General features: G+C 42.1%; 1 protein-coding gene across 3 annotated transcripts in view; it reads right to left on the reverse strand.

Moving 5' to 3' along the window:
- Positions 1 to 4,655: 4,655 nt before the first annotated feature.
- The window catches only part of ALG14 (ALG14 UDP-N-acetylglucosaminyltransferase subunit), an 83,315-nt gene continuing 61,136 nt past the window's right edge, over positions 4,656 to 26,834 (reverse strand). For 2 of the 3 annotated variants that reach the window (XM_039869524.1, XM_039869526.1), the window contains 3 exons: positions 12,026 to 12,062; positions 11,555 to 11,556; positions 4,656 to 5,086 (listed from right to left, as the gene is read on the reverse strand). In XM_039869524.1, the coding sequence (XP_039725458.1) occupies positions 4,856 to 5,086; positions 11,555 to 11,556; positions 12,026 to 12,062 (270 nt within the window). In that variant the 3' untranslated portion in view covers positions 4,656 to 4,855. The remainder of the gene's footprint in view (positions 5,087 to 11,554; positions 11,557 to 12,025; positions 12,063 to 26,834) is intronic. The other variant, XM_039869525.1, reaches the window with a different exon arrangement.

Raw genomic sequence — 26,834 nt, forward strand, 5'->3', positions numbered from 1 at the left:
GTACGGGTGGGACCTGTGAGTCTCATGGGATGTCCCTCCCTTGATTATCTTACACTAATATGGCAAAAGGGATTCTGCAGATGTAATTTCCCTAATCAGTTGAAATTGAGTTAATTAAAAGGGAGATTATCCTAGGTATGCTTGACTCAGTTCTGAATCCTTAAAAGAGACATAAGCAATAGGAGAGGCTCTCCTGCTGGCCTCGAAGAAATAGGTCATCAAGAGTCCCACGACTACAAAGAACTCTGCTTATGACAACCTGAATGTGTTTCGAAGAGAATCCAGAGTTCCCGATCAGAAACGCGCCCTGGCTGTCACCTTGGTTACAGCCTTGTGAGACCCTGAGTAGAGAACTGTGAAGTCCTGCCTAGGTTTGTAATCTACAGAACCGTGAGACAATAAGTGTTGTTTTAAACCACTAAGTTTGTGGCAATTTGATATACAGCAAAACGAATACACAGACCGCCGATTGAATAAAGGCTGCTAGAGAAGGTGAAGCCATTGTTGTGCCATTACGTAGAGCAGCTGTTCTCAAAATGTGGCCTAGGGGCTCCTGGGGGTCTTCAAGACCTTTTCAGGGACCCATGAGGTCAAAACCATTTTTATAATACTACGATGTAGCTTGCCTTTTTTCCTGTTCATCCTCTCATGATTTTATAGTTTTCTTCTAGACGTTACCTGATATGTGACGATATTATTACTCTGATGGCTAATGGAATGTGTCCCTGCGTATTCCTGTGTTTAAAACATTTAATTTCTATTGTTGTAAACATTGACAAATATAGTCCATATAAACAAAAGTTCTTTGGGGTCTTCCATAATTTTTAAGAGTGTAATGAGGGCCTGAGACCAAAACGTTTGAGAACCATTGGTCTAGATGCAACAGAACTAAGTAAGCCTAGAAAAGTCAGAAGGTATAAGAAATCATATGCTTACTTAATACCTACATTTTGTCCAAAACTTTGGTAGGTATGACCAAGGTGGGAGCAAGGAAATAAAATTAGTATGAGCAAGGCAAATATAAAGAAATAATTAGCAAAATCACTTCTTCCTTCCACAGGTGTTTCTATGTAAAAGTACTGTGATATGATGATATGCACCTTGGCGCTAACCTTCGGTACAGATGGCTATATCACAGAGGTGTTTAGGGCAGCAGCTGAAACGGGGCAGATTTTGTGGGAAAGGAGAAATTTAAGGTGGGAGGAAAAGTGGAAGAAAGAGGACAAATATTTAAGGCCATATCCTTCAGATCTCAGCTGAAATGTCACAGACAGAGGTCTTTCCGGAGGTCCCTATCTAGAACACCAAGCACCTCATTCTCCTTCTCTGGACCCTGTCCATTTCTTTTTAGTTTTTTTTTTTTTTTTTTTAACCTAACATACCTGTTCAGACAGGTCTGGCTAGAGCTAGAGTGCCTTAGTTCACATCCTAGCTCTGCCCCTTTCCAGTTACAAAATCTTGGATAAATTACTTAATCTGTTCTTTGGTTCCTCAAAAAATGTGCTAATAAAACAAGGAATTTATGTTGAAGAGTTGGCTTAGGTTGTGACTGTGGGACTGAAAAGGAAAGGGTAAATATGAACCAGTTCAAAGGCAGAATCAGTAGGTGAATTCAGACAACAAAGAGGATGAACAGACAAGGGAAAATTCTGGGGATATTTTTTGAAAAGGCAATCATTACATGTGGATTAAGGAAATTGTAAAAAACAAAAAGTATTCCAAAGTTTGTTGTTTGACAGATGTGACAGAGGCTGGCATCTGTTAACTACTCTGGAAGGAAAAGGAGGAGCAATGTCAAATCCGTGTTTAAAGTGAGCTGGCGACAAGAACACAGCTGTAAACAACTTGTTTTCAGAATGCTCGAATGACGGCCCCAACAGAAGAAAGTTCAGGGCAGACAAGGAAACCTGGGCGTCTGCTCACTGTGTGCCAGAGCCAAAATCTTGGGGAAGAAACTCCAGAAGGGCCCCAAAACTGAGCTGTATGGAGAAGGATGATCTTTTACACTCATGAGGACATTCTCATTGTAGACAAGATGCTTCATACATCGCTATGACAAACTCCGTTTGGTAAGATGGGCTTTTCAGAAGAAATAAAGCACTGATATAACCTGTGGAACTGCACATAAGGGGGCAGTACGTTTCCCAATTGTAACCTACCTTTAAAAGGCCAAATAAACAATGTCTTCCGAGTTGCTTTTGTAAGGAGAAGCCGGGGTCATCTCTGGAAAGGACCTCTTGCTATTCAGCTTAACATCGTACAGCATTCCTCTTGTTGACATTCCAAGCACTCTTCGTTCCAAGCTAATGCTTCCTGTGATGACTTCTGGATGTCCTATTTGAAGCAGAGAACATTTTCCGACCTGGCAAGCCGCTGAAGCCTTGTAGGGGAGCCGAACTGTAGATAAAAATCTTCCAGGGAAGTAGGTGTGGGCAGGATGTCTGGTTTCCCTGCCTCTCATTTAAAGACTGATGCAATTAATTTTTCATGGCCAGCCTCTTCCAGTAAAAGTCGCATTCCAGAGTGTTTCAAGAAAAATCGGAAAGGATAAGTAGCTACTGATCTTCCTCAGTCTGAGTTCAGAGTAGAGTACAATCTTTCTCAATGTCACAGGCATGCACCGCAGAGAAATTGTGCCCCTGGCTATAATCTCAAACCAGCCTTCTTTGCTAGTGTGACACTGAGGACTCAAATTAGCCATAACAACACACAGCAGAGCGTGTACTGGTTTACACCACCTGAATCTGAAACCGAGCAAGAAGGCGTGATAACATTTGCCTCAGCCTGGCTCTGAATGTGTGCACAGCAGCCTGGACCCAGAAGGTATTGCTAAGCTTTTCATGAAAGAATCATGAAAGATTCTTTCTCTCACATTCCAGGCTAACCACTGTCTGAGTTGGGCTCTGTCAACCATCTGGGCCATATATTTCTGGAAAATATCATGACATCTTTTCTATAACTTTCTATAGCATTGTGAGCTCTGGCCCAACAGGAGCCTCTGCAGCCCTGGGAAGCTTCCCAGGAGCACAGACAGGAACTGACTGAACTCAGTACAGCCCCATTTCACTCATCAACAATTTACCCAGTGCCACTTAGGAACAAAGTACAGAGCAGAGAAAATTTCAAAGATGAATCAAATGCACGCACTGCTGTCCCTCAAAATCACTTTCTCTCTAGAAAAGTAGAGGCTTAGTTCATCTCAGCTTGTGGTCGAACCACACGATGCCTGTCTGACATTGCGGGCCTCCTGCTGGCGGAGACAGAGCCGGAGCCTGCGGTCTGAGAGGTCGTGTGGAGGGGCGGTGCGCAGCCGCTCCGCCCCACCGCTGCGCTTCCACTGCTCTGAGTCTTCCGCCCCGCGTTTCTTGAGCCCCAAACCTGGGAAATGTCCTGCTGACGCTACTTTACTCAGGGAAGGAGATTTCTAGAAGAACAAGAAAGCCTGGATCTGCCTCGGCGTTTTAATTTTACACCATCTTAGGTGATCATGGCTCTTTTCACTAAAAGTCAACCTCTTCATTAATTTCTTACCATTTCCTTATTAGATTTATATCGTACCTCTAAAAAAGGAAAAAATATATAACTCAAATACTACAAGAGGTCTTTTCATTGTCGGTTGCCTTGTTAAAGGAGCAGAGGGCAGAGGGAGGGGAAGGGCTCCTGTTTACCGAGGCGCAGCCTGGGCCGGGTCCGCACTAGCTGTGGTCTTCCTGCTGTAGTTGACGTGGCCTCGTGAGGAGCACCGGTGCTCAAGCAGCACCAGCTAAATGGGGGGCCCCTGGATCAAAATATATTAAGAAATTCAACTGTGACAGCAGAATATGAAACCAAGCGCAGGGCCCTCCTAAGTGTGCGTGCCTATATGACTGCACAGGCCACACGCCCACGAAACTGGCTTCCCTCTCCTGCCAGTCTTCCTGGGTTTGAACCCTGGCTTTGCCATTTACTAGTCATGTGATCCTGGACAAGGTATCTCTGTAAAACGGGGATAACAGTCCCTACCACAATGAGTTATTAGGATTAAATGAGTTAATATTTGAAAAGTGCTTAGAAGAATACCTGGTATACAGCAAGCATTTAGTAAAAGGTTTAGTAAATACATACTGTACCAAGCCTAAATGTCTCAAAATGCCAGAGACAACTATGGCCTGGAATTGTGAATTCACTAAAACATTAGAAAAAATGTTTTGAGAGTTTGGATTCCTGATAAAGAGAATCACATTTTTTATTAGTATGACAAGGGTCATCTTTTAATTTAACAATTAAGAGATTTTAAAAGATATTCTAAATTGAGGCCAACTACCCATGAAGCAAAACTAAAGAACTAGAAAAGACACTGGTTTATGCTTCAGGTTCTGGAAGCCTGTGAAGTGCAAACTGTCACGAAGCCAATTTAATACGACTGCTTCTTTTATGCAGAAGGGACTCACTAGAGAATTCACTGCTTCCATACAGAAAATAAAGCCTGCTGAAGTGGAACAAAAACTAAGAAATACCATCTTCTTTTTACGATGCAGAATACCGTTTAAAAAAAGAGCTTTTACTAATCATACAGATACTATGTTTAGTTCTAGAAAAAATATTACTAAAACAAGTCAGAGATAACTTGTAGGCAGTGATAGGTATTTTTATATAAAAAATGTGGTACACAAAGGTATAAATACTTAACGGTTTATTAATGTTTGTTTTATCAGAGCAAACAGTTATTTCCCTGGGTTATTTACACATTATTTACTCTTGACTACCAATAATTCTCAGGACTTCCAGAAGCTTTTACAAGAAACATGTAGTTTTTCTCCCCAATAATAATAAATATTGTTGACTGCAGAATTCTAAAGAAGTAAGTTGTCATTTGTTAAACGATTCGCCCAAGGTACACAGATTTGGGATATTTCTCCTTAAGAGTCAGCCACTGAACAATGAAGTAATCGGAGAGGTGAAAGAGAATCTTTCCGGACAGGGACAAGTGTTCGACTCGGCAGATGCTTTCCACGTAGACAATGATCACTTTCTTTATTCCTAGTATCCCAAGGAGAAGGGCAGATACACAGATAGGAACACATGTTCCTGGTCCGTTACACAACACCTTAAAAAAAAAAAAAAAGTTGAAGGTCAAATTAAAATACAGAATACTAGTCTAAATGATGCATTTGGCATTAAAAACGGTCACATCTTAGAGGTTTTTTTTCATTCTAAGTCTTGAATTATCCCTTGTCAAGATCCAATTTGTAGCAAACCCATGCACTTAGAAGCCCACTGGGGCTGTGTTGCTGGCTCTCCTGCTCACCAACTCTGTGACTTGCAGCAAATCACTTAACTTTCTGTGCCCCTGTGGTCTGCCCTAGGCTACAGGAGGTGTCAGCAGAGCCTGGAGCTCAGCCAGCAGTCACTAGACGGGGTGTGTGCTGCTCCTCTCAGACTGCTCCGTGGATCTTGAATGTCACACAAATATGTAGAAAGGTGATAAAATCAGCTATGATTCACTGTTTTCTCATGTACCAATTTGTTCTTGTCAATTTTTAAAATTCCCATCCCCCGACCCTTCTCTGCTGGCAAACATCCACTCGTTCTCTGTATCTGTGGGTCTGTTTCTGTTTTGTTTATTCATGTTTTTTTTTTATTTTTAGATTTCATAGGTAAGTGAATTTATATGGTATTTATCTTTTTCTGTCTGACATACTTTACTCAGCATAATACCCTCAAAGTCCATCCATATTGTTGCAAATGTCAAGATCGAATTTTTTTTATTGCTAAAGAATATTCTATTGTATATATGTGCCACCTCTTCTTTATTCATTTATCTTCTGATGGACATTTAGATTGCCCTCATATCTTGGCTATTACTAGTAATGCTGCAGTGAACATAGGGGTACATATACATTTTCAGATTAGTATTTTTGTTTTCTTCAGATAAATACTCAGAAGTGGAATTGCTTGGTCATATAGTAGTTCTATTTTAACTATTTGAGAAACTTCCACACTGTTTTCCATAGTGGCTGTACTAACTTACATTCCCACCAACAATGCATGAGGGTTACCTTTTCTCTACATCTTCACCAGCACTTGTTATTTGTTCATTTACTGATGATAGCCATTCTGACAGGTGTAAGGTGATACTGTGGTTTTAATTTGCATTTTCCTGATGATTAGTGATACTGAACATCCTTTCATGTTTGTTGGCCATCTGTATGTCCTCTTTGGAGAAATGTCTATTTAGGTCCTCTGCCCATTTTTTTTTTTTAACCGAATTGGATTTTTCTTTTCTTTTTTGGTGTTGTTATATGAGTTCCTTATATATTTTGGATATTAACCCCTTATCAGATGTATCATTGACAAATATCTTCTCCTACTCAGTAGGTTGTTTTTTATTTTGTTGATGGTTTCCTTCACTGTGCAAAAACTTTTTAGTTTCACACAGTCTCATTTATTTCTGCTTTTGTTGTCTTTGAGGAGATAAAAAAAAAATTGCTAAGAGAGATGTCAGAATTTCCTGTCTATGTTTTCTTCTAGGAGTTTTATGGTCTCAGGTCTTACATTTAAGCCTTTAATTCATTTTGAGTTTATTTTTGTATATGGTATAAGAAAGTGGTCAAATTTCACTTTTTTTTAAATGCATGTATCTGTCTAGTTTCCCCAAACCACTTATCGAATAGACTGTCTTTACCACATTGTATATCCTTGCCTCCTCTGTCATAGATTAACTGATCATAAAAGCAAGGATTTATTTCTGGGCATATTTCTATTTCTTAAAAATTCTCAATAAATGTGGGTGCATTGCCTTTACCCTCTCTCTTCTTCACCACTTTATAAGCTCTCTATGGGCAGAGTCAATAGGACAATCTATACTCTGCATCTTAAACAAAATAGTCACTCACTGAATTTAGCTGAAAGGGAGAAGGAAGGAAAGGAGTGAAAGGGGGAAGGGTGGAAGGAACCCTTCTTTCCCTACCGTACATGGAGTCAAATACTCCTTTTGCCAGACTCCGCCCTGTTTGTAACTCTATCATACACTTATCACAAACCTCATGGCATAACTGACAGTTAAAAAATTTTTTTTACCATCCCACATCCATTTGCCTTATCCTCAGGGGAACCACACTGTATCCCTCATTCTCAATTTAATTGATTGAGTAGAGTTGACGCCACACCCAACTATAAGGAGAGGACATGTGATGCCAGTGTGACCAGTCAGATCACTGAATTCCCCGGCAAGAGCATTTTTCAGGGAAGAACACATAATCCGGTGAGAATCCACAAGACAGAGTGGGACACTCATCGGGGCTGATGAGAGTGTGGCGCCTTTTCTGCTGCCCTGGAACCTTGGAGGAAGGGGGCCTGGCACTGTTAACGACGGTCCTGCAGAGCAGAGAACGAGGCCATCGCAGAGCAGAATGGGGCAGAGCAGAAAAGACAGGCTAGGTCTCAAAGGTAGTAGCATCTAAGATCCACGAATCCAGCTATGCCTAAAGGAAACCAGATCTCCCCTGAGACTTGCCAGGTATGTGAGAAAATACATTCCATGTTTGCTTAAGCCAGTTTGATTCGAGACTTTAGTCACTAGCAATAAAAGCGTCCTTACATGATACAGCCCTTTATTTTGTCTAACTCCTTGACTAGCCTCTGACCGACCACTTGTAGTGTCAACTGGTAGGTGTTCAATATGTGCCTATTGGGTGAGTTAACAAATCAATAAATAAACTTCTCTGAGAGCAGGAAATCCAAGAGATGTCTGACAGGTAAGTTATGGGTCTCGAAAACAGAAAGAGGTCAGGGTTAATATAAATATAAAGTCATGAGGGTAGATGAGCCAGATCAAGGATCAAGAACAGTTATAAGAAGATTGATGTTCTGTAGAATTGGGTCACTACAGGTCATTGGCATGTATGAAAAGACATATTTCACTTGAGTTGTCCAGTAGGAACCGAAAACACAGAATATGGGCCAAGACCTCTGGTTGGAAGGTCGCAAACCATGAAGTGCGGGTGAAGGTGAGAATGAAAGCCAGATGGAGAGTCCAATTAGGGCTGCAACCTGAAGAGAGTGGACAGAGAAGCAGAGTCCACCTCTGAGGCACTGGCCTGAGGACTAGATTTCTGGACAACCTCTTGCTGGTGGAGGCAGAGGTGGAGGCTGGAGAGAGCTCCCTGAGCAGGGCAGCAGAGATGGTCTTACTGAGCTTCTAGGGCCCTGGAAGAAGCGAGAGGACTGGAGACCACTGTCGAAGCAGAGCTGGTCCGGGCAGGTTGCCTCTATGGAGGTTACATGTCCTATCAAGATCAGTACTTCCGTTTATACGTCATTGGCTCCACTATGTAGACAAGTCAACCAGGAGATGAGGAAGGGAGCAAATCCTGAGATATAGGAACAGTCAGGAGACACAGAAAGACGAACTTGTTTGTAAGGCTTAATAGGAAGCAAAGTCAGGTAAGGTGCTTAAGAATGCACCTTTTTCTTTTAGAGAGATAAGAAAACCATAAGGCGATCTGACTTAGCCTATGCCCAAAAGTGTGTCAAAGATGATGAAATAAACAATAATGTTTCTTGCAGCCAACAAGGCTGCAAAGGTAGTGATGGAGAAGGAATCTTCAGATTTGGCTAAGAGAAGAGTAACAGAAATCTCAGAGATGGCTATTTTAGTGAATACAGGGCATGGGAAGAGTGAATACGTGGGCGAGGGGAGCTCAGGTAGGATCTGGGTCAGCTAAGCAGGGTTGGAAAAAGGTTTAGAGAATATGAGCATAATGATCAGTGGGAACAAACGAGTGGTTAGGGAGGAACTGATTATATAGAAAAGGCTGAGTTCTTTCAACATCAGAAGAAAAGAATAAGAGTTCAGAGTACTGAGTCTGGGCTGGTTTGGGAAAAAATGTACCTTCTGAGAACACGACAAAGGATAAAAATAGTGGTACAGGAAGGCTGCCCTCAGTGGATTTTCTTTCAACTATTATTAACTTTTATGCTCAATGCAAGAGCTACAGAAAAGCATTAAGAGAAAAGTAATCCTTCCAATCTCATCAATCTGTTAATATTATGGTATAGTCTCTTCCAATGTATGTCTTTATATATATACATTTATATTTTACTATAAAATATGCTCATATCTGCATGTACATAATTGTGAGAGCCATTATAAAGTTCTTTTTATATTTTTGTGTTATAGTTTTTAAAAATCCATAATTTTTAAAGACACCTATTTAATCCTATGGATAGCTCATAATTCATCTAAATATTCCCTTATTGTTGGAAATTTAGTCTTTTTTTTCCCTATTCTAAATCACACTGTTATGAATATCTTTGCACATAAATCTGTGACCCCTAAAGATTTAATTTTGCATTTAACTATGTTCCAGAGTTCTTGCTGAGAGAGGTTAGAAGCAATAGCTTCAAGGATTTAAGGAAGTTGTAGAAAGTTTAATAAAACAACTGTCATTGGGGACGGGCCATGTGGGTGTTTTTGTTCCTGCCTGGAATGTTTGAGCAATTTCTTACTTACCATATGAGCTGCGGCGGCAGGCAGAACCCATCTCTCACAGCACGAGTAAGATATTCCTTTCTAGGTCTCCTTTACACTTAGTAAAAGGGCCAGTGACTTGGCCAGAATATTGTCTAGATATGACCAGGAGCTAATTGAGCATTAGAACAAGGTAAGAGGAGACTCTGTTTTGGTGGCAAGTGTGCCACTGGCAGCATCCAGTACCAGTGGTGCCAGCAGCAGCATTCACTGTCCATCAGTGGTGGCAGCAGTGTCCCCCCAAACCTCTGTGGCCTGGGGATTTTGGCCACAGTTCTAGCTGCTCAGCTACCACTTTGTCCTACTTTAGTTAGCTTTCCTGGTAATTCTGAGAGTTCTCAATAGCCTTTCATGAAATTGTTTTTTTGTTTCAATCAGAGTAGATTTTTATGGTTTGTTACCAAGAACCCTGACTGGTATGGAAAGAACAAAGACTGTGAGAACAGCAAATGCAGAGTTAGAGAAGAAACTGTCATAGGATTTCCTCGGGCAAAGCTGAGAGACCTGGACCGTGAGCCCAGGAAGCACACAGTGAAACATGCATGAGAATTGTGCAGGAAAAAGAGCTCGGGTGAGTACTGCAGGGAATGGAAAGGGCATGCAAAAGGCCTCATCCCAGAGAGGAGGGCAAGGGCAGTGGGATGAAAGCCTCAGAAAGCTGGACTGAGGAGCATCTGAGGGTTCTAAGGGAGTAAGGAGGTGCACAACACGTAAGGGTTTGAGTCAGGACAGGAAGGCCGGGGGAAGTGCGAGGAGGCAGAGCTGGATGTCAGCCATCAGTGGAGGTGGACAGCAGGAAGAGGATGTGCAGCAGATGGGCTGACGTGTGCACTTAGCTCTCAGCATGGTACACTGTATTTGTTTTTATGTCTATTTAATCATTTGAGTAGTTAACAGTTAAACAGAACTATCTGAATATCAAGACCAATATGAAATAACCAAATAAATCCTAAACGCTACAATCACCAACTATTTATGAACCTCAAGGTCTCTTATAATTGTATTGCTAAACGCACAGAGAATTTTCAGAGTTGTCATCATTGTGCAGACAGCATTTTGAGGTCTACTTTTCCAATTACATCACTACTTCCATTCCACGTTTCTACGGAGGCATTGCTTCACTGCATGAACATGGAACAGTCTACCTAGCCACTTCCCTACTTCTTTACCCAGGCACAGCTTTCATCTTCCTTTAAGTCATATGAAAAAGGTAAATAAGTTATAAACTGTTTTTATCTAGGCTAATGCATTCATGTTGTAAGAATACCGAATTCATTGCTGGCTCCTCAAATATCACTTGTATTTTGCTTGGTGACAGAATGTTAATGTGAAGACCAGCTGTAGGCGAGGGAGGGACGGACCATTCCCAGTGTAATCAAATAAAGAACTTTGGTCCTGTAGGATCTTGCTCAGTCAATAAGTTCCCTATACCGACACCCCAGCACCGATAACTCCAGTTCGGCCAGAAGATTCTTGCTTGTGTTACGTTCACATCATCCATCAAGAGGGGAAACCACATGTTCACGAACGGAGCTTTGCAATCACACAGATCTGGGCCGGCTGCTTGACAGCAAGGTGGCTAGGGACAAATGAAATATTTATTGAGCAAAGATAATATGCCAGGTACTGTTCTGGGTAGGTATTAAGAGTGTATTCGTGAACAAAAGTCAAAAGTCCCTGTGCTCACAAAGGTTACATTCTAGTAGGTAGACAGAAAACAACAGATACAAAATAACATGAATATAGACTACATTCTATAAGGGAGCAGAATAAGGGATCAGGAAGATATGGGGGTCAAAGATCTGGGAGGAAGTGACTCATGAGCACATACTTGATGACATGCATGGACAAAGTTCTGCATAAATCAGCCATCAATTAGAACAGGAGGCAGGAAAGAAGATGATGTTGAGTTTGTGGACTGACTATAAGTTACCAAGAGCCAATGAAAGGGTTTGGGAAGTTGAGAAGGGTGAGAATTTGAGATAGATTATAATTTAACAGCGCTGTTCTGTCCAGGTGAAACTCTATCTCTGGGGTTTGAACTTCTTGTGGAGAAAAATGTCAACAAAGATGTAGTGCAAGATGAGCCTTGTCCTCACAGTCCTTCGGGGCGGGTGCATAACTGGTTCTAATGTACCCGCTTTCCTGTTCCGATAAGGTAGGGAATGTCAGGGCTGGAGAATGGTAACCCGACCAGAAACAAATGTAACACGGGGAAAACGGTATCTACTTAACAGCACTGCCATGGGATTAAACGATACAGGTAAAGCATCTAACGTAGTTCTTGGCCCATGATAAAAATTCAATAAATGATAGCTACTATTATAATCCATCCAAAAGTGAAGTAGTACACTTGTGGCATTTTTCAAACTCTTAAGAGTACTGTGTGGCACCAGGTTTGTCCCTTACTTTGTCACAGACATGCCACTGACCTGTCATGATTTAACCTACCCTTCAGAGAGTGAGTACCTTATAACACAAAGCTCCATTTTGGTCACTTTATTGTCTACTCACTTTTTTTTTGCCCTGTGAGATCCACTCCAAGTGATGCCTATGTAAGAAAATAATAGAAGAAGCATGATTGCCAAGAATAGGATCCTCTGGATGTCCACGGATGGGGGGTGACCAGAGGATTCTCTAGCCTCTCTGCTCTGGATCTGCTGAGTCCCGGAAGTGTACTTCTCAGTCTGTGGCCTAATGGCCTTGAAAATCCACGGCCATAAAGTGGGAAACAAGCCTGATCTTGTTCATTTCAAAACAAGAGTTGGCTACTTTGCCCTTGTGTGGGAAACCAGGCTTCCCAACCTTCTTGTGATCATCCCAATTTGGGCCTGAGCCACGGGGGTGGTAAACAGGTAGCAGTGACACACAGACATCGGGTCCAATGTCCCCTCCATGACTAGGCGATGCCCACTGTCGTTTCAGTGCCTGTGAGTAGGGGCCTCCGCACCTGGCCCCGCACAGTTTGGCCGCCCTGTGACCGAGTGCGGAGAAGGCCAAAAAAGCCAGAGGGTGCCAGCGCCACACCGGGCTGGCCTTTCACTTCCTCGCCCTGATGTTCCATCACAAAAAATATGCAGATAATTAAACTTATCATTTTTTCTTTGTCTGAATGGGTAAGCCATGGCTGCTCTGCATCACTGAAGATCATGGTCAGGCTAACTACACATTGTTTTCCTAACTTTCCTGGCTACTTCTACATTCACCCGAGGAAATTGCATCTTTTAGTTTTCCTGTTCTCTGGACCCGATGGTCAAGGTGATGATTTCCTGCCTTCTTGGTCTTTTATTGTTTTCATTGTATTTTCAACCCTCTGAAATGTTTTCACGGAGGTCTTTGAATCCTGGCAATCTGGCATTTTCCCCTTTTGTTTTCCCCACGCCCTGCACTCGGCAGCTCTCCCAGCGGCACCGATTGTTAGAGCTAGATGCAGCCTCTGAGGGTCATCAGTTCAACCCTCTCCCTTTAGCTGGAGGAAGAAGGGACATTTACAGGGTGGCTGCTACTTGCCAGGCACAGAGCCTGTTGGTGGAATTTTGCATAACCGATCACCTCACTGAAACCCTACAAGAGTCCTCTGGGTGGACATCGTGATCCTTACTTCTTAGACAAGGAGACAGAGGCACAGAGAAATTAAATGACTTACGTATGATCACGCAGCTGAGATTCAAATCCAGCTTTTAGAAGATGAGCCTGGGGCTCTGCTGTCCACCATCCTGGTCCAGCACTGTCCTGTGCCTGCCGGCCAGATCCAGTGCTAGCCGGAGTGGGCTGAAGGCAAGGTGGGCCCCAGGACAGATACAATACAGGGAGTTTAACTAAAGGTGAAATTATGGAAATCGTTATTAATATTTTATAGTTTTAAAATTCTTTTTAGTATATACTATGTACTACACATAGTATAAATTTTATATGCTATAAAATTTAATATTTTATAGTCAGTGGCAGACTGTAACATGCCATTGGACTAAGATGGATTAGAAAAACTTTTCAGCAGATAAAATAGGGAAAATGGTTAACATTAAAAAAAGAGACTATCCTTTCTAAACAGGAATTGAACTGGCTTGAATTCAAAGCTATTACATAACTCTGACTCTGTCAAGTCCCCCTCTTAAGTAGGTAAGTGACATTTTCTTTGTGATCCTTCCCTAATGTTTTTTTACTTGTACCTACGTATAAAGTTTGTCTTGCTGAACTGACAACTAGTCAGTTTTCCTGAGATAATTTATGCCAGATAATTTTTCAGTATAAAAAAAGGCTTATGAATTTTTATAGAGGATTATCTGATTCTTTATCTAATTCTGAGTCAAAAGGATACATAAAAAACACTTCATAAGAATCCGAGTATAGTGTGTGTAAAGAGAGACAGAGACAGATACACGTATGCAAAGAAAGACAAGGCAAGAAGATAGAATTTGACAAATCGAGATGCGTTAAGAACTCGTCTCTTGTTCTGGTTAAGAACATGGGACTCTGGAGCCAGGCTTGGCTTCCACACCTTGAATAAGCTGTCAAGGTTCTCCAAAGACCACGTGCTTCCCTCTGTACACTCAGGTGTTTAAAAGTTGTTTTCCTTTCATTGTCCACCACACATTGACCAGAATCCTGGGAATCCAACAGCAACTTGCAGAAGCAGAACGACACTGCTTATCAAAATCAGGGTGTTTTCTTTTGAGGTTTTTATTGCCTTTAGGCTTATCTGAGTTTTGTTAAGTATGTTTGGCTGCACTAATGACTCCTTTTTATTACAGACTCAAAAGACAGGAATGTTGGTATGACCTGAGAGAAGCAGTGAGTTTATGCCAGTTCCACTCGGAGAGGATCTCCTTTGCACTTGCAAGTAGCATACTGATTATGTCCTAGTGTTTTGCAGGTCTCCACATCACATTTACTTGGGAGTACTTGAAAAAAATGTAGATGTTTTCCAAATCAGAATCTCTGGGTCCAGGGCTCAGGAATATGCATTTTAATCAAGCTCCCAGGTGATTCTGGTGCACACTAGAGCTTGGAAACCTCCGCTCTACACTACAGGAAGAGGGCTGGCAATCTTCAGACATGGCACTACACCTGCATTCATTCCTTCAAAGTGAGTCTGCGTGCTAAGGGAGACAGACAGGAGGAGGAGATGTGGGTATTGGTGATCCATCAAAGGCCACTCCTTCTCTCATCCTACCCAAAACTACCTTGGGGACAAGCAGCTCAGCGAATTCATCTGAAGGAGCTTTTCGGTGAGACTGAGGTTCCCAGTAGCAGGGAGAACTGCTTGCAATCACAGTGCTCAGCCAGGACACCGTCCCCCACCCACCGTGGGCTAAACTTAGAGTCATGTCTTAGAAAGCAAGTAACCCTGGGAAGAGTCCTATCTTAAAAACTACAATTTAGCTCCTTAATTATCTGTTAATGCTTTAGAAAGGACCAGTTGACCGCATTCTAAGAATAAGGATAGGATACAGAGAAGGGGTGGGAGGACAAGGGTGGGGAGGTGGCAGGTGGCAAGAAAGCATATCCTCTGCCACTCGAAGTTATCTTAGCTGCCAAGGTTTCCCGTCCCACTGTGCTAAGGGAGCATCTCTGTAGACGTGGGAAAGCTTTGTTGCTCGGCATCACAGCCTGGGTCTTCGGGGAAGCGGGACCAGCAGAGCTTGATGGTGGGCTGTCTGTCAGTAGCACCAGAGTGACTCCTCTGCCAGACTGTCTTGAGGGCACGAACAACAAGTTCAATCCAGCGAGTAATCTGGGGAACGTCTTGCCTGACCAAGAGCCAAATATTATTAAGGAAGAGATTCTCTGCCAAATCTCCAGGTTTTCTAATTCAAACATGAAGCCCCCCTATTCCTTGAAACAACAGTTTCTGTCTACTTGAAACAAGATGGGGTAACTGAGGCACTGACAGTCGGGCAAAGGGCAGCAGTGAGGACATGGACTCTGGAGCCAGACTGCCAGGGAGTGAGTAGTAAATCCTGACTCCGCAGCTTCCTACCTGTGTGATCTTGGGCTAATTATCTCATCTCTCTGTGCCTCAGTTTCCTCATCTGTAAAATGAGGATTCAAATAGTGCTTCCGGCAATAGGGTTAGAGTGAGGATTAAGTGAAGTGAACTCTGCAAAGTCCCTCATGCATATTTGTTGCTGTTATAACCTCTCTGCCTAAGGCTGCCTCACAACCAACATGAATAGAGGGTCTTGGAGCCGAAGGGGGAACAGAATCCTTGTGTCACCTGTAGGCTGATGTTCTTTTCAGACCAACAGTATCTCTTTTGACTGAATTATAGTCTTCCCTCCTCCCCTACCTGTTGCTGAGGGCACTGCTGGCCACTCTCCAGGCACCTTCTGTTGGGGCAGCAGGTTCTCAAGTCCTCTTTTAAGAGCCTTTTAAGAGAAAAAGAGGTGGAATGGCAAAAGAATAACTAACTCCCTAGTTTGTATAGTTTAGCTAACTGGACAAATAATGTACATCATGTTATTTATTGGTAGGACTTCCTAGGGCAAGATCGAAAATAAAATTCTATTAGAGGAACAGTCTATTCTAGGGTATAGAATGGAGTTATCTTAACTAGGATTAAATCACATTTCCTGAGTCTGACAGAGCGTTTCCTGGGAGAGTAAGTGCTGTGTGGCCATTAATGCCACTCGGTCATTGTTGTTCATGACTCATACCCCCACTGGCTGTGCCACTCCATTCAGCCTCCCTGCCGACCCACAGTGCTTTGACTCTTTGAAACAGACCTGAGAGCTGGGTCTGAAACTCAAACCGGGCTCCGTTTGGTCGGGGGAAATGCTGGCAGTGGGGACTTCTGAAGGGGTCTCGAGCAAGGCACTAACACATGTGACAGACAGTAACTTTAAGTTTGATGTTAATTATAATAAAGTATGTTAAACGCCACGCTATAATTCTAATAACTACCACTAGCCCATCGCTCTGGGTTGTCTCATCTGTATGACTTTTTAAGAAAGTTTATTTATGAATTCAATAGTTATGTCCTGAGAAGGAGGGCAGCACAGAGTAATGATCAGAGTGTGGACACTGCAGCCGCAGGCTGCCGGCTGTGAATCCTGTCTCTGCCGCCTAGCAGCCATCAGACTTTGGCCACGACAGTTTTCTTATCTGCAAAATGGGGATAAAATGGCAGGTAACTAATGTGTAGGGTATTGTGAAGATTAAATGAGTTAACACCTGTAAGGTATTATAATGATGTCTGGCATTGTTCTGGGACAGGGCCAGGGAAGGTGAGTATGCCACGGGGTGGGGGGGGCGGGGTGAGGGGGAGGAGCTATAATCTAGAAACATGGAACTGCGTTCCATCCCTATTGTGTGCTTCGCACAAAACAGGTGTACGACGAAAGTCTTACGGGTGCCAGCAGAAACTGCTGATTCATTGTTGGGTCTCTAGCCAGTTTAATATCACAAAATACCTTGGGAAAAAAAACAATAGTTTCATATATTGCCTCTACAAATATCAACAAAAACCTTTGTAACATGTCATTAGTTAAAAACTCTCTGCTCCAATACTGAGAGTCTTTAAAAACTATGAAATGGCAGGAAAAGTTTTAGTCTTTAAACAGGTACAGAAAATATTTTTTCATTGTTTTATGTAATCACTTATTAAAACTTAAAGTTTATTTTCACCATTGATATGCCCAATAATTCTCTGCTATGAGGAGCACAGAGTGCTATGTCCAATCAATAAAAAACTTTAGACAATATATAGCTATAACAGGGTGACGGAAGAACATCGTGGACTGTCCTGAGGCATAAATTCATCCTCTTTCCCTGCCTTTCCTCTTCCACCTTGCAGGAGTACTCACTGATCTTTTCTGGTTCCCTGTTCTTAGATCCTGTTTTAAAATCGAAAAAGTTCTTGTAATATCCTGTAAAAGCAGACTGCAAGGAGAGAGCCTTTCTCAGGGATTAAATTCTCTCCATCTGGGTAATTTAAGGTAAAAGATTGCAATTTATACAACCTGAAGAAAATGAAGATATAATCTGCAGTATAAAAAACATCTAGCTAAGTATTGAAAGAAGTACTTTTGCTAGATTTTTTTTTTTTTAAAAGAAAAACTGAAATAAGGCTTCAGGTGCTTTATGTGAATGGTTACATGTAATTACCCATGAGGCAGGAGAGTCTATAAACCCTGGCATTCTTGAAAGCATGCAGTCCCCAAATGTCCGCAACACACTGACTAACTTCTTTGGCTCCCCATTTTCCTCCTACTTTCTCTCTCTTTCCAGTCAGTGAAAGGCACATCTCTGTGTTATACCGCGCCTGAAGCTTTAACCTGCTGGGGGTTCCCTCTCTGGTTCCCTCCCTGGGCTGGTCCAGCCCCTCTGAATGGTCCAACTCCATCTCTCCTTAGGCTCCAACTCTCTTTCCGAGGCCGCCTGGATTCCCCAAGCTAACTTTCTAATTCTCCTGCGGAAGGGTCTCTGGCAGCACTGCCATTCGAAATGGTATTACTCTGACTTTAGGAAACAGCCCTCTTATCTGATACATTTCTCTTTGTCCTTTCTCACCCGAATCCTGCCAGTTCTACCCCCAAAGCCTCTTAATTCTGCGTCCTGCTCTTAACCTCCACTACCTGGTGTGGTCACTTCCCTTTCACAGGATCACCCAAAGCCCCCTCCCCGCTTTTCCAGCCTCCCCTCCTCCTCAGTTTCACTGTCAATAGTGCTGCTACACCAACTTTTCCCTGAAACACAAATCTGATCATGTCATCATTTACTGTCAATGGATTCCTGCTGCCCTTAAAAAAAAGTCCAAATACTCTGAATAAAAGTGTTTTTCCTGAAACAGACTAGTATCTATACTGTTTTTCTTCATCATGTGGTTTCAAGGCTCAGCTGAATTATTTTCCATGGTAACAGAGAAACTTAGGAGTATTGTTCAAGTTAATACAACAACAGTGAATATGAGGAATCAAGACATCTATTTCTCACGTTATACCTGTTTATAGCCACGCACTGGACTTTGGTGATCCTTCAGGTAAAACCAGTTTTGTAGTTATAAAGTAGATTTAATTGTTCCAAATGCTTCCTTTATCCAGATTAATGAGTTTTGTAACACAAGCCAGAATTTAAAAAGATTTGGGCAGTCAATCTGTGGTTACTGGAAAATTATTTTTAAGTGAATGAGGAGGGGAAAAAAATGACCAAATTTAAGAAAAGAGAAAGAGCAGGCAACAGAGACACATCAGGCTACTGAATGACCGACCAAATGTACTTCGGGCTAATCCCCATCAAAGAAGGTCAGTTAACAGGTAGTCATATTCTTTGTACATAGTATCTCATTTCGCTTTAGTCTCCAGAGCCACAATAACAGGTACGATTATCCATACTTTACAGGTGAAGAAATAGACTAGTATCAAGCAAGGAAGAACTGAGGCTGCAAAGTACAACAAAAGTTTATCTGAGGTCTTAAAAGACTCGAATCTGGGAAGACACAGATTCAGGGAAAAACTTGAAATGTGCCCCGAGGAAGACAAAGAGCTTATAAAGGTAAAAACCATAAGCTGTAACAAAATAAATAGGGAGGCAAGTTCCAGGACCTGCTTCTATAGCAAGCACGAAAGTCCAAATGTTCTCACCTCGTCTGGGTCTTGGCATGCGTGAATCTGACTTCCCTAATGGCCTCCCAACTCCAACTTAGGGCCCTTTTACATTGTTAATTCCATTTTCAGATGATCTATTTACACCAGCAATGTTTATTTTGTTTTCTTTGGTAATGCTGGTTCAGTGTAACGCTTAGAGTTAAGTGGGGCGCGGGGCACTCGACCCTCCTGTGTCTCTGGAGGGGAAGGGCGTTTCCAGGTTGCAAGAAGGAAGCGGAGTCCATTCTCGGCCTTCCCACTCCGCCCTTCCCCCGGGAGGAGGGGCAGCTTGCCTGGCCAGTGAGAACAGGAGAACAGATGGAGGACGCTAGGCTTGGCCAGGCCCCAGTAAGCTTTTTCACTTTTTTTTTCCAGCTTGTCTGACTTCAACATGTGCCTGCCCTCTGAATCCTAATGTGTGGAGCAGAGAAGAGAGGCAGGCCTGCAGGCTGGGTTAGGGGAGAAGTATTAGTCATGATGGCTGCATACAGAAGCCACATCCTCCGATCTGGCTTTTAGCAGTTGATAAAGCTAATAATTAGATGTCTAGGTATTATTTCTTGGTTGTCAACATAACAAAGGAAGACAGAGTGCTATTAATTGGTTCCACAAAAGCTAAATACAACGCACATAAGAAGCAGTCAATAAATAGTTGCTAAATAAGTGAATTAATTTGTCCAAGGCCATACAGCTCAAAGCAATAGAGTAAAGACTTGAATCTATGGCTGACAGAAAAGTCAACGGTTTTCTAAAATTCTACTTCAGTACTTCTTGTAGAATGTTCTGCTTCCAGGCTTAAGTGTGGCTGCCTGGAAACTGAAAACACTGGTTGGTGTAGGCATTAACCACCTTAAAAACACGTATGCAGAGAGGAGGAAAAAAAAAATGGCGTAAATGATAGAGGCTCTGTTCATCTCTCTGGCGACCAAATCAAAGTTGTGATGGAAACAAGGAGCAAGAAGCAAGGAAAAATCACCTGGGATCTAGATGAATAAGCTATACAAATAGGGAGAAATCCAAGAAATCACCCTACAACGGCAGAAGGTAGGACGTTCGGGTGAGGACGCGGGGCTGCCCGGTCCCCAGTGGCTGAGTGAGACAGAAGCTGTGGCAGCGGCAGCCGCCTCTTAAAGGGGCCGCGTCCACGAGCAAATTTTCAGTGATGGACCTGCTTGCTCTCTGAGCACCAGTGCCAATTTGGCTATGCACAGGGGGCACCAGGGAGACATTGTCAGAGTGAGGGCCAAGGCGAGACTCGCTCTGTACAGAAGTGCCGGCAGTATCCATCGGTCCCTGTTGAGTCCTCCCCCATACCAGTGCATGGACACAGCACTGCCATAGCCCTGACGTCATCAAACTGGATAAACCAAGGTCGTTCCCCACAGAGGATTTCGATGCCCCACCTCCCCCATCCCAAGCCACATCCAGGTGTATCCTCGGCGAGTCGGGTGCTCCTTGCTGAGCAGCGCCTAGACTCACACGGGAGGCAGCTGGCCTCGGTTTCTGATGTGGCCTTTTGAGGCAACTATAAGTACACAGCATCTGTGGATTGCTTGCTGAATCTTAGGCTCCAGAGGAGTAGAGCCTTGGGCTAAATTTGGCCTGCAGATGAATCCCTCTCAGGACTGTGCCACTGGACACCTACTACACAAATCCACAGTAATAAGACTGGGAGACTTAGGAGCTTTATTAGTACACAGAAACAGACATGGAAAGGCAGCCAAAATGGGAAGACAAAGAAGCAGAAACCATATGACAGAACAGAAGATATAATGGAGTCAAGCAATCTAACAGATGCGGTGTTCGAAACACTGGTTATAAAGATGCTCAATGAACTTTTGGGTATTGTAGATAAATTCAACAAAGAGGTAAAAAAACATAAAAATGTAAATTATAAAAGGGAATCAGTCTGAAATGAAGAACGCATTTTCTGAGATGATAAGTATCTTAAATGGAATAAACAAAGTAAAAAAAGAAAAGGATCAAATGCCCTATCTAGAGGATGAGAAAGCCAAGGACACTCAGTCAGAATGGCAGGAGATAAGATGCCAAGACTATAAAAATAATTTAAAGAACAAATGGGACATGATTAAGGGTCCAAATATCCATCTGATTGGCGTGACTGAAGAAAATCAAGATGTTGAACAGCTGTTTGAAGAAATAATGATGGAAAACTTCCTAACCTGGTGAAAGAAATGGACATAAAACCCCAGGAAGCTCAGAGAATCCCCAAAACCAGGAATCCAAAGAGCTCTCACCAAGACACATCATAATTAAAATGCCAAAGGTTAAATACAAAGAGACAATCTTAAAAGCAGCAAGAGAAAAACAGATAGTTACCTATAAGGAAATACCCATAGACTGGCAGCTGATTTCTCAAAACAAACTACAGGACAGAAGGGCTTAGCAAAAAATATTCAACGTGATAAAGACTCAGGATCTACAATATAGGATACTTTATCCAGCAAAGCTATCATTTAGAGTTGAAGGGTAGATAAAGAACTTCCTCCAGACAAAGTTAAGCTAAAGGAGTTTATCACTACCAAGCCAGTATTAGAGGAAATATTGGTAGGACTTCTTTAAGAAGAAAAGACATGTATCAAAAAGAGGAATAAAGAATGGTAACAACTACATTCCTATCAATAAATATCTTAAATGGAAAAGAATTAAATGCTCCAACCAAAAGACAGAGTGGCTGAAAGGATAAGAAAACAAGACCCCCACATATGCTGCCTTCAAGAGACTCACCTCAGATTAAAATGCACACACAGACTAAAAGGAAGGGGATGGAAAAAGATATTCCTTTATGGACCTAGAAGGTATTTAAGTCAGACCAGAGAAAGATAAACACTATATGATTTCACTTATATGCTGAATCTAAGGAATAAAAAGAACAAACTAATCAAAAACAGATTCACAAATATAGTGGACAGTCTGGTGACGGACAGAGGGGATAGGGGTTTGGGGGGCTGGGAGAATGGGGTGAAGGGCTAAAGAAGTACAAATTAGTAGCTGATGGGTGGTCACGGGGATGGGGAGCACGGCATAGGGAATGCAGTTAGCATTAATACGTTGGCTAGGTGGAGGGTCAGGGGAGGGAGGGAGCAATTGGGATCGTTTTATGAACTATATCTGTCTAACCAATGTGCTGTTTACTTGAAACTAATTAAAATAAATAAATTAAAGAACTTAGCTGACGATCTATTTGTCTAGAGTGGCTGGGGACGGGTTCAACATATGTGCTTGTTGTCGGCTGCATCATGGGCCAGTACTGAGCCCTCTTGGTACAAGAGGAGCGACCCAGAAGATGTGGAGAAGTAGCAGAGGTGGCACTAGCAGTGCATGTAACAGTTGTGGGAGGAAAAACACAGGCAGCCAAGCATGAAGCAGGATGTACACAAAAGGGGCAGGACAAGGGACTGGGGAAGAGGAAGATGAAGTCCCAACAGAGATTTAGGGGAGGAGGCAGGGAAAGGAAGAATAAACATAAAAATCCTAGGAGGACAAAGGCTGCAGAGATGGGAAATAAAAGTATGTCCAAACAAAGAATATACAAAGGAGACAGATAAAAGAACAGGAATAAATCACCTGCTATGAAAATAGACTCAAACTGATTTTCTATCTCATGTCGAGAGGATAAAAAGTAGGAGCTGACTGTGTGCCTGTAGCCTTCAGGAACTAACAAATAAAACACCCAGGTTGAAAACAATTTGGGGAGCCAGAAGATGACAAGATTCCTTCTGCAGGCAAAAGGACCGCATCTACTACCCCTTCTCCCTCCCAGGCCCCAAGTCCTCAGTCACAGAAAAAGGGGAAGCTGTTTATCTGGCAACCATGTATGAGCTCAGCAGGGCCCCTATTCTGATCGAGCTAATACAGTTGGTTTTTAAGAGTATCCAGTAGAATTCGGGATTGTGTTCACAAACACCACGTAAAAACAGGGTCGTCTCTGCTTTCCAGGAAGCTTTTTCACTGTTTAAAGGCCCGGCTTAGTCTTTCTTTCCCCCTCACTGGAGCAGCACACAAAGAATTCTCTGACACACTGCACCCACTGCAGATGAAAGCTCTTAAGTGTGAGTGAAAGCCGCAATGTTTAGAGTGACATTTACTAGCTGCAAACAGTGAAATCAGAGAGCTCCAGTCCATGGAGATTCAATGTCAAGCTTTACACATTTAGCAGAGTATCAGCTATGGAAGTTTTTAAAATTCAGGATTTAGTTTTATATTGCAAACAGCACTTAAGAAATATAAAAGAAATAATTTTTAAAGCAAGGAAACCATGGCACCCTTAGCTGAAACAGAGAATATATATTTTTAACCGAAGGAGAGACAATTGCAGGATAATTACTGAGTTTAGCTCAACAATACTGGTAGTGCTCCCGTTTGTCACCATTCCAGACTAGTGAGAGCAAGGTGACATCCCCCACACTTCATACAGTGAAAGATATAAATTGAAATCCAAAACACAAGAGTTTCTAGGCACATAATTTTCCATAGTAGGCATAGACATTACAAGCCCAAGGGTTTCAGAATGAATGCTTTTTAATGCACCTAGAAAAGTTAGAGGAGAAAATAGATCACTTTTTTCTTTTAAGAGTATTTTCCATAGGTAAAATTAGCTATCATTGCCAAATATATAAAATGCATTTTTGTGACTGTATAATAAAATCTCAAAATTTGACAATATCAGCAGTCCTTCATGGAAGATTGCTGATCAGCACCTTCTCTATTATGCTTACTATGAGGTGGAGAACAGATACAAAGCCAATGATAATGATTTAACATTTCAAACGATGTTCTAAAGTTTATAAGCATTATGTTATCTCCATTTTACAGATCAAACTGAGGCTTGAAAAGATTAAGGACTTTGCCAAAGATCACAGGACTGTTAAATCATGTGGGATTCAAATTGCAGCCATTGACTCCAAAGTCTGAGCAATTAACTTCTACTCAAGAAACAGTCTGGCAGAGACCATAGGCATGTGAACAAAAAAGTTTAATGCAAGAAATGCCTCAAGGACATGAACAGAGACGCAGACTGAGAAATTTTGTCTCAGGTCTGGGACCTGAAGAGGAGACATTTAAGCTGGGTCTTGATGCATGAAGAGGAGTTTTTCCAGGAGAAAAGGTAATAATTACTCTAGGCAAAGGGAGTAACACAAAGCATGGAAGGCTTGGCATCCAAGTTCGCAGAATGGTCACCGTGTATCTGAAGGGGGAGCAAAGAGGCCAGGAAACAAGGCTATTTCGATGGCCTGGATGAAAGCGTAAGGGGAGGCTGGAGCAGGGGGAATAGAGGGTGCCAGGGAAAGGCAGAAACGATGTGGTCGGTGACCTACTGGGTGTGTGCGGTGAGGGAGATGAGTCCATGGTTGCTAACTCCTAAAGACTGAAAATGATGCCTAAGATCAGGTTTAGAAAAGCTGAGTTACAGACACAGGAGGGCTATCTGGGCATACTCTCTCCTGCATTCTCTACTTTAACAAACACTGAGGCCTTTGGTACCAGGTACGAAGGAAGCTAAAAGAGAATAAAACTGGGTCTTGCCTTCCCAGAGTTCATGTATTGTATTGTTTGGTTTTCAATGGTGACGACGTACTGGGAACTAAATACGAAGATTTCTGGTGGTTGTAGTGTCTGAGGGGTGCTATCTGCACTCAGTGGACAGGTGCCATGGATACAGACATTCTGCAATATTTAGGACTGTTTAATATAACAAAGTACTACCCTATGTCCCACTGGACATCCACATGGCTGATAATATGTTTATAATTATCTAAGCTTAGACCTAATTTTGTTTTATATAGAAAGACAAAAATTTTTTTTGGCATATTTAATATGTACTCTGAATTTTTCCAAATAGAACTACGATGGAAATTGGGGGAAGACTGTTTTTGTTTTGTTTGGACTTTTTGTTTGGACCTTTACCAAGAGCTTGTTCAGAATTTAAGAAAATTAGATAAGTTGGAGGACATGAAAAAGTTATGGAGGTGGAGAGTGGTGACACTTGAACAACGTGAATGTACTTAATGCCACAGAACTGTACACTTAAAATGGCTAAATAATAAATTTTGTTATAAATATTTTAAAAAATTTTAAGTTATAAATTAAAAAAAAGAAAAAGAAAAATGAAGATGACATCATGGATAGCAAACCCACTCAGTTTTTAGGTTTCCGGTATAAAGCACCTGCATCAGCCTGCACTGTACTTGTCCTGTGAGTCCACACTGCAGATGTTTCTCCCTGACTCTGCCTCCTGGTGTGGTCATGCCTGGAGATATTGTAAAACATGTCATTTGATTATGAATTACTTTCTTTTTCTTACAACCAGGGCACTATATTGCATTTTTGGAATTATGTGCTGCATAGGTAGGTAGTTTATATTAACTAGGTAGTTAATATAATGTGCTGCATAGGTAGGTAGTTTATATTAACATTTCAGGAGAACAAAGGGTATGTTATGAAAAGGATACATTAGGTTGAAAGGGTTGAGAATCACTCATGGCAGACAGACCCTGGAGTGGAGGTAAACCTCAAGGGAAACCATGGAAGCACCTCACAGAGGTAAGAGTACAGAGGGAGAACAAGGAAAAGAGCCCTTATGGCCATGGGAACCTGGGGATGCCCTGGGGAAGTACTACGGGAGCACTGACTGACTGACATCCTCTACTAGGAGAGCTCCAGATGTGGGGTGTGGTATGTGCCTCCAGCGATGGCCACTTCTTTTGGCATGGCTTTTATTTTTATCAAGTTCCTTTCAATGTTCTTCCCGTAGCTCCCCCCACTACACCCCTTGTCCCAGAAGGCTACAGTGGGCAGAGCATGATGGATCCTCAGCCTATGGAGAGGCTCATCCAGAATCTGAAAACTAGTCTCTGTAATACTTTCTGGTTAATCTTTTCTTTAGGCTAAATCTCCCTACTTCCTCCAACTGTTTCTCATATAACTCGGTTTCATATTCCCTCACCATCTGGGTCATTTTCCTCTAAACATGCTACAATTTGTCAGTGGCCCTTTAAAGGTAATAACACCTGGAACTGAATGCAGTTTCCAGAGCTGAAGTATATAACTATATTTCCTAATATCCCCCAAAGAGGAAGATGTTATTGCTCCACACAGTGAGATTAGGGTGGGGAAAGGTGTGTGTGTGTGTTGTAGGGGAGGAGGGTCTGTCTTAATCATCATTATATTTCCAGCCTTGGAAACTTTTCTTTTTTAAGCAAGTTATACCTGAATTTTTAATACTTATAATTTGAGTTCTGATCACAAAGAGTTCTTTCTTCCTAGTTTGTTTTTGTTTTGAGGATTAAATGAAAGAAAATGTGTTCTGGCACTAACAATTATTTTCATTTGCTTGTAGCATCTGTTTACTGCCATCCTACAATTATTTCTTGTCTGAAGACATTTTTCTCTTAAAAGATTGGCAGGCACACCACCCTTTCCAGAGGCTTGGCTGTTAACTGGAATTAGTATTGCTGCCTTAAGCTTGGACCTGATATGTGTGTGTGGAAAGCCCCCGCACTCCTGTGTCTAGTGACCCTCTGCTTGAGCCCCACCATGCACAATGCCATCTGCGCTCCTGATCTTCATCCCAGCTTGGTGTAGGACTAAAATTCTGCAATCGTGTGAGTAGCTCTTGCCTTTAATAGGCTTTGCCTTAAAAGGCTTATCTTAAAAAGGAATGAAATTCTGTTACATGATACAGCATCTCTAACTCTTGAAAACATTATGCTAAATGA

Source organism: Pteropus medius, unplaced genomic scaffold, assembly GCF_902729225.1.
Source record: "Pteropus medius unplaced genomic scaffold, Ma_sr-lr_union100, whole genome shotgun sequence".
Taxonomy (NCBI): domain Eukaryota; kingdom Metazoa; phylum Chordata; class Mammalia; order Chiroptera; family Pteropodidae; genus Pteropus; species Pteropus medius.